Genomic DNA, 8,416 nt, shown 5'->3' with positions numbered 1-8,416 from the left:
TATCATCTTGCGCGTGATTTTTCAGATATAAGATGTGTGTGGGATGGATAAAAGATTCACCTCTAGAGATTGTTGATACAGTTTTGTTAAAGCACATCTAGATGTGCCATAATTATTACACGGAGATTCATGTGGGTATTTTCTGTTTCTTTTTCTTTTTCTTTCTATGCTTGATTGAGCCACTTAGACTATAACCCAACCAACGCACACATAATTTAGGTCTAAACTTTCCGAGTATCATCATGAATTTCACAGCTAAGTTAATGCATCGGATCAGGTCGATGCGTATCGTGATGCATCCGCGTCAGTGTCGGCGGTCTTCCAAGAAGCAGGCAACGACGGCGGCCAAAAGGGCCAAAATCACTGACTTGCCGCAAGACGTCCTCGCCAGCGTCTTGGTTCGCCTCCCGGGGAGCGACCTCCGCCGCCTCCGGCGGGTCTGCAAAGAATGGCGGGACATCATCGCGGACCAAACGTTTATCCAGGCGCACATGGCGCACGGACCACGGACGCATTTGACACACACCATCGTCTTCTTTCCCGGATTTGCCTACAGCAGCCGCGAAAAATCGTGCAAAGGCCGCGGCTTTCTCTTTGACGAGCACTGGCGGGTCACGGCCGAGCTCACAGCCGACGTGCGGGATGACTTTGTAGGCGCCTGCAACGGCCTGCTCTGCTTCTTGAAAACCGGCGAAAAGTCCATTATCAAAGTCATAGAGCCGTTCATCGGTGAGTCGCTCGTTCTATCGCTTCCGCCAGAGGCGTCGGGGGTAAGGTGGAATTACAACTCCGGGGCATACTGCTTCGGCTACGATGCTGCGACAAGACGATACAAGATCGTGCACTATGACTTTGTCAAATACCGCACCATGCCCGGACGCGTCATGGTCGACCAAGAACTGCACGTGTACACCATCGGAGGAGACGGCAGCTGGACGAGGCTGCGTGTCGCTTTCTCGATATATGGTCGGGCATACGGCGATCCTGCGTATGTTGACGGGGCAGTGTACTGGCCCGCGAGTGGCCATGGAAAGCGCCGGAAAGGCAAGAAGCTGGTGCGCTTCGACCTGGCGACGGAGAAGTTCACGTTGGTGGCGGCCAAACACCTGCGGCTGGAGGCCCCGAGGCCAGAGACGGTGAGGTTCTGCCGGCCCGTCGGCTCGATGCCATGCGTGACGACCTATGGCTGGAGCCGCGAGTGGGACGTGTGGTTTCCTGGAGCTGAAGAGGCCGGCCTGCTGCTGCTGGAGGGGAGCGTGTTGTTGTGCAAAAGCTTCGATCACGGGATGCAGTGGCAGAGACAGGCCTAGGGCAGTTGGGGCTATAGCCCTAGGCGTAATACCAATATCCTTTGTAATTCTTTTCATATACAACATATAAAACCACTAAAGTGTATCACTCAAAGCTAGCTTAGCCCTAGGCGTAATCTCATGCTAGCTTCGCCACTGACGGGATGTACCTTCGCAGGATGGAAAGGAGCCTTGAATTTGGCCGGCAGGAGCTGCTATTTGAGGCGGGCATGGAGCAACCGTGGTGGCTTGACCACACGTACAATGGTCGAACGTCCTTCATCCCCGTCTCGGCTCATCTCCGCCAGCAGCAGCTTCCGATAGCAGGAGCACTGCCGCTCCGCCGACAGTATCAGGCAAAGACGTTTGGCTACACCCCAACAGTGTCCAATGCTCCATTAGCGCTCTACTTTGTCACATCTAGTCCTTAGTCCTTGCCATGTACTCCCCCCGTTTCAAAATACTTGTCGTGATTTTAGTGCAAACGGAGGGAGTACTAGAGTAGTATTTTCTCTTTCAGGTTTGCTATTTCACATCTAGATGTGAAATAATATCTCACATCTAAACTCAGGATCGTTGGATCTTTGTCTTCTTTAACATTCGTGCAAGTTGATCGGTGGCTCGCGCGCTCGCTCGCGACGCGTTGTCGCGCGCGGCTGCCCGTGCCGAGGCCCATGCGAGAGTGGGGCTGACAGTTGTTGGGCTGGCGGGCCGTTGTTTGTCTTGGGTTGTTCGGACTGGGCCTGTTTCCCTTCTCAACGCCGTTATATTTTTCTCTTGCGAGGGGAGGGGGTTGTTCCTCTACGAAGGGTCTCCAAGCGACGGCGTTGTCGACAGTGAGAAGGGAGGAGAGATGGGGTAGGATTTAACGGGATGGGTAAGATTTAGTGGATGGGGTAGGATTTTCAGTGAGTTGTTTTATGATCTAGAGTTTTTTGCCCAACCAAAACATGTAGATTCAGTGTGCGTGGGTAGATTATGTGCCTAGATCCATTCATTTTTCTTCTTTTACTCCTTCAATAGCAGTATAGCAGTAGGGCTATAATTTTCGTATAGGCCCTTTTTCGAGCAAATGTTTGTTTTAGTTCAGTGGCAGATTTAGATAGTGGGGATGAAATGTTTTTTTTTTCTTGATCCATCCTGTTTTTATGTCAGTTGTACGTATCTCTGAAACTAAGTTTGTTTGTCAGTGTGTGATGTCCAGACTATATATAGTTACTAGTTGCATGTGTGTATATGAGTTACTTGTGTTCGTCGCGTTTTGTAATTAAGAAACAATGGTTCTTCTCTGAAACAATAGTAGTTATCTAGGGGATTAGCACCATGCAGTGGCGGAGCGTGAATCAAATATTAGGAGGGGCCAAGTGAGTGTATATGGCATAGAAAAGGCTAGGATGATCAGAGACGCCGGACGATTAGTAGAGCAATTAGCAGATAAGTAAGTGTATTTGGTAAATTTTCCTTTTGGAAGGGGGGGCCAGGGCCCGGAATTGTCCCCACTACGCTCCGCCAGTGGCACCATGGTTCTGCTCTGAACTTGTCGTCATGTCATGTTAGTCTGGATAGGTAGTGATGGTGTTGGGGTAGTGGATTGGTGTAGGGTTTGAAATGACAAGCACATTTTTTATGTGAATCAAGTATTGTTTTCCGTCAATATAGATTCATGTTCTCCCACTGAGCTAATGCTTGTGTGTGGTAGGTAGGAATGGGTTTGGATACTTTCTCATTCCAGATTCTTGTTGTACCATTTTTTCATGTCAGTATGACTCTTTTAAGGTCTGTCTAGTATCATAGCTTGTTTTATGCGTGTGCTTCTTTGATTTTGTAATGGGTTTGACTTCGTGAGCATTCAGATCAGTTGTGTTAGGTTATGATTATGGTTGAGCACTAATGCTATGTGATGTTTTTGTTTGTTCCTTGCATTTAGGCTCTGATTTTCTTGCTCATGTCCTTGATACCAACTAACATCATTGAGAATTTGTCATTGATATGTCTATAGGTGGAGTTTTCATCTGGTCTTGTTATCCACAACAGTTATGCATGATAAAAGATTAGTAGTGAACGCAAACCACTCCTAATAGTTGACAATCTGTCCTTTTGTTTTCTACACAAGCATTGCTCATACTGATGGTGTTCTTCGTAAGTAGAACAGTTCATTTCTTATAAAATTTGGATTGCTACTTAGGATCCAAAGCAGAGAGTACGTGTGTGCATCTGCCTCTTTTTGGTACTATTGCAACAATTGAATGCAATGATTATTTTTGATTTTGCTATATCTCATCCAATATACTATGTGTGTGTGTTTGATTTTTTTGGTGATTTTTGTGTTTGTAGATGTCATGTTTTTTCTGTGTTGTATCTTCTGGAACTATTTTTGTTTTTGCCAGTTACTATGTATATGTCTGAATATCAGTTACTAGTTACTAGTTTCGACATTTTGGTCTATTTTTATCTGCACAAGTTCATATATATCTATTTTTTCAGATACTCCCATGCTCTGCCCGAGACCAGTTTCCCAGCACTTGTCTGGTGGTTTCATGCTCTTGAGAGTGCACAGCTGCAGATATGTTGTGAATATATACAGGGGCATGAAAGCACAAGCATCAATGGTAAACCGGAGGAAGTTAACCATTTTTTATAGTTGTAGTTGACCCAGTTGCAAGTCGGACCCTGATTCGCAACTCTAGGCCACAGTTGCAAGTCGGACGCTAACTTGCAATTGTGGGGGGAGCTTTATTTTCGTGTTTGTTATTGAACCTACTTGCAAGTCAATCTTGGACTCACAATTGGGTGCTTGTTCTTCTATTTTGTAGTTGACCCAATTGCAAGTTGGACACTGACTCGCAAGTCGAGACAATAGTTGCTAGTCAACCAATTGACTCGCAATTGGGGTGTTTTTTGTTAGTTTGCAAGTCAAACCTAATTAAACTACCAACTAGCCCCGTTTTTTTTGTAGTTGTAGGTCGCCCCAGTTGCAAGCCGGCTACTGACTCACAACACGAGTGCCCCGAGTTGCAAACCAACACTCGACTCGCAACTTGGATCTTTGTTTTGTCGTAGTTGTAGTTGACCCAATTGTAATCAGGATCCTAACTCGCAACTCGAAGCCCCAGTTGCAGGTAGGACCCCGACTTGCAACTGGGCGGGGAGCTCGGTTTTTTTGTTGAACCTAGTTGCCAGTCAACCTTTGACTCGCAACTGGGTGCTTGTTTTTCATAGTTCTAGTTTACCTAGTTGCAAGTCGGACCCTGACTTGCAACTCAAATGCAGTCAAATGCCCCGAGTTACAAGTCAACACTCGACTCGCAACTAGGGGGGCTTTTTTGGTTTTGTAGTAGTTGTAGTTGAGCCAGTTGGAAGTCGGACCCTAACTCGCAACTCGAGGCCATAGTTGCAAGTCTAACACTGAGTTGCAACTGGGAAGGGGGGATTTTTTTTTCGTGTTTGTTATTGAACCAACTAGCAAGTCAAGCCCTGACTTGCAAGCTGGCCCCTTATTTGCAACTCGAGGGCCCCTAGTTGCAAGTCAACCTTTAACTCACAATTGGGTGCTTGTTTTTATTTATTTTGTAGTTGACCCAGTTGCAAGTTGGACACTGACTCGCAACTCGAGGCAACAGTTGCAAGTCAACCAATTGACTCGCAATTGGGGTGTTTTTTGTTAGTTGTAAGTCATGCCTAATTAAACTTGCAACTGGCTCCATTTTTTGTAGTTGTAGGTCGCCCCAGTTGCAAGCTGGCCACTGACTCGCAACTCAAGTGCCCCGACTTGCAAGCCAACACTCGACTCGCAACTGGGATCATTGTTTTGTCGTAGTTGTAGTTGACACAATTGTAAGCGGGATCTTGACTGGCAACTCGAAGCCCTAGTTGCAAATCGGACCCTGACTTGCAACTGGGGCAGGGGGCTTGGTTTTTTGTGGTTTTTGTTGAACCTAGTTGCAAGTCAACCTTTGACTCGCAACTGGGTGCCTTTTTTTCATAGTTCTAGTTGACCTAGTTGCAAGTTGGACCCTGACTCGCAACTCAAATGCCCCGAGTTGCAAGTCAACACCCGACTCGCAACTTGGGGGGGCTTTTGGTTTTTTAGTAGTCGTAGCTGAGCGAGTTGCAAGTCGGACCCTAACTCGCAACTCAAGGCCATAGTTGCAAGTCTGACGCTGAGTTGCAACTGGGAGGGATGGGCGAGCGAGGGGTGTGTGATGATTGATTTTGCCTGGGCGCGAGCAGTCATGGAATTTCATATGCTCTATTTCATTGTGCTTCGGCAGGCACCAGCGGCGTTGTGTTTTGCTTTTGATTCAGGTTTGTCCATGTCAATCAAAGGATTGTACCCCTACAGCGGGACGTGGTACAGTTTGATTAGTAGTTCATATGCATGTCAATCAAAATGATTCTGTGCCTATGATGATTTTCGACATAGTATGATTCATGCTACTTACTGATTCACACCACTTATGTCATACTATATTTTTAGAGTGTTTTTTGTGGTACCCAATTTCAGACTGTGTTTCAGACAGTCCTTATTCATCAAGCACAGCAGTGATTTACTCAGTTCTCATTTTGACTGTGTTTTAGACAAACTGCACATATATGTATGTATGTATGTCGTGGAGCCGCATTGTCCTACTGAACCTGGGTGTTCTACTGATTTTTTTGCCACAGTTGTTTGATGCCCATGCTGAATTTTTTGCCGTGGAGCCACAGTGTTCTACTATACCTCCACATTCCACTGAACTTTTTTGCCGCGCCCGATGACGACATGCGTGCCGTAGGGGCCACAATATAGCACTGTTAGCATATCAAACTATGGCACAGTATAATAGGTCTAGTAGGGATTCAGACTTTTGTAAACTAACTATGATTTTTATATAGGCAAAGTGATACCTATGGCAAGGGGTTTTTTTATTTGCTTTTGAATGAATTATATAGCACTTCAACTTTTTTCGTGCATCATCTTTACTACAGATAGGAGGGGCGGTGTATGTGGTTGTTCTTCTCTACAACTTGGTGAGGTCACAGGAAGTTGGGGTGGCAGATAATTTGTCCATGTTCATGTCCTGGGGGGCGGGCGGGCGGGGGGGGGGGGGGGTGAACATAGTATGGATTCACACTCTTGATTTCATTTTTTTTCTCTAAATTCAGGCTATTTTTTGTATAAAGTTGCATTTATCTTATTTTGAGAGTGTAAATTCAGATAGTGGGCACTCTTACACAATGTGTAACTTCGGTCAGTGTTGGAAACAAAATTAAGCATGTGAATAAGAATAGTCTCCAACACACCTATTGTACCTTCATTTCCATCAACTATTTTTTTCCATTTGTGTGCTGTTAAACTATCAGCTTCTAGTTTGGACAGTTGAAAATGCGTTGTAATGAGAGAGTGTTGTAGTTAATGGTCATGCTGTATTAGTTTGCCTTTGTGTGTTTTAACTCTGGAATCATTGATGTTTTGTTTTTGTTTTTTGAAAAGCAAGAAATTAGAGTGTGCAACACAACTATAGTTAATGGTCAAGGGGTTGGTTTTACAATGAGCTACAGTGTGTTTATCTACAAGTGATTGATGCAACTGAAATGATGTTTTTCTTCACCACTGCCTGTATGTGCTAGTGGTGTGCTTATTTTTGCATGTATGTCTATATGTGTATAAGAACAATCAGTTCTAGGGGTTTCAAAATCAGGTAGTTTTTTTTTCATCGAGATGCCTGCTCCTTCAGTTTCATCATTATTTTTTTGTCATTCACATGGTTTGGTCTTCGCAACTACCTGAATGCTATACTTGAATCCGCGGCTTCTTGTGTTTGGTTTAGGATTTCATTTCTATCATTTACAAGTTTTCTTAAGCGTGAGGGGGCCCTGACCTGATCTTTGGTACTTTGCTGGTTATCTTGCTGTTCATCTATGTAATTATATAGTCAAAATGAAGTTTTCATCAAAGCAGCTATTCATCTTATGTTCCTTTTTTTTCATCTTTTTGCTGTCTTCTCGCAAACGAATGTACCAACAGGTTAGTTAGTCTAGTAACTTTCTCAGGCTCTCAAACTGAAACTGCACTCTGAATCTCCGATACACAGGCACAGTGATAGCTATGCTAGGGATAAGGGATAACACTTTTGGGTGGTTAATTTTTTTTGTGTATCATATGTGCTATACTTTTTGCACATGTACAGACTATCTAAATATGCAAAACTGAAGAATCTGGAGTTTTCCTTGTGTTTTATTCTTTTTTGTTCAGTTAGTTTTACCTCTCCTTTCCATTCATGCTCATGGACTGATATGGCTGCACAAACACACTGGTATACACTTATCTAGCTATGGGTTGTTTGGTTTCTTTTTTTAGCTACCACATACATACAAGCACACACAGGAGGATGACGAGGTTTCTGAAAGAATCAGAATTTCTGGACAGTTTTTCTACAAGCGATCTACACTGGCCGTATTCTTTTGTTTGGGCCGTGACAAACAAACAAACAACCGGGACAAACAGCCCCGTGAAAAAGCCCAACAAGAAAGGCCCAGCGGTGCGGGAGGGGGGAGGTGACCGGGCTGTGTGTTGTTGGGCAGGCCGTGAGAAACAAACAAACAAGACCTGGCGATCGAGAGGAAGTCAACAAGCGAGGCTGTTTGTGTGGTGCACCTGGATGATGTCATGTTAGATGTGAGATATTATCTCACATCTAGATGTGACATGGTCACACCCTTTCTCTTTTTCTGGCACCTCTTCTCTATGTTGCATGCAACTTTTCTTCCCACATGCATGCATGACCGTCGTTTTTATATATCTCTCACGCTTTTTTGGCTAAACTAATTTTCGTCCCGGCAACTCCTCAGATCCTTATCCAGGGTAAATTAACCAACCATGCATGTTAGCGGTATAATAAGAAAAAATATTTCATAAATTATAAGTGGATTATTTGAACCAGGACATGTATGAATAATTGATCAACATGCATCAAAAGACAAATTAACATGCCTCTTCCCGCAAAAAAAGAAAAACATGCCTCTTAAAACATACCACTGATCTCAAACATACCATTTTATACATCACAAATAACAATGCCTGACAATGGACTACCAAGAAATAGAAAAAATATTACACATTAGCTCTATGTTAGTGAGCTGAAAAT

General features: G+C 44.3%; 1 protein-coding gene across 1 annotated transcript; it reads left to right on the top strand.

Annotated features, from left to right (window-relative positions):
• The first annotated feature begins 281 nt into the window (after window positions 1-281).
• LOC147981950 (putative F-box/kelch-repeat protein At3g17570) lies at window positions 282-1,720 on the top strand. The gene is made up of 2 exons (XM_087516152.1): window positions 282-1,286; window positions 1,451-1,720. The coding sequence occupies exons 1-2, from the start codon at window positions 282-284 to the stop codon at window positions 1,718-1,720; spliced, it is 1,275 nt and encodes a 424-aa protein (XP_087372278.1).
• Window positions 1,721-8,416: the final 6,696 nt, after the last annotated feature.

The sequence above is a fragment of the Triticum urartu genome, chromosome 3A (genome assembly GCF_056163025.1).
Source record: "Triticum urartu cultivar PI428250 chromosome 3A, HENAU_Tu73, whole genome shotgun sequence".
NCBI lineage: Eukaryota > Viridiplantae > Streptophyta > Magnoliopsida > Poales > Poaceae > Triticum > Triticum urartu.
The sequence above is the reverse complement of the archived record's forward strand: the minus strand, read 5'-3'. Positions and strand labels throughout refer to the sequence as shown.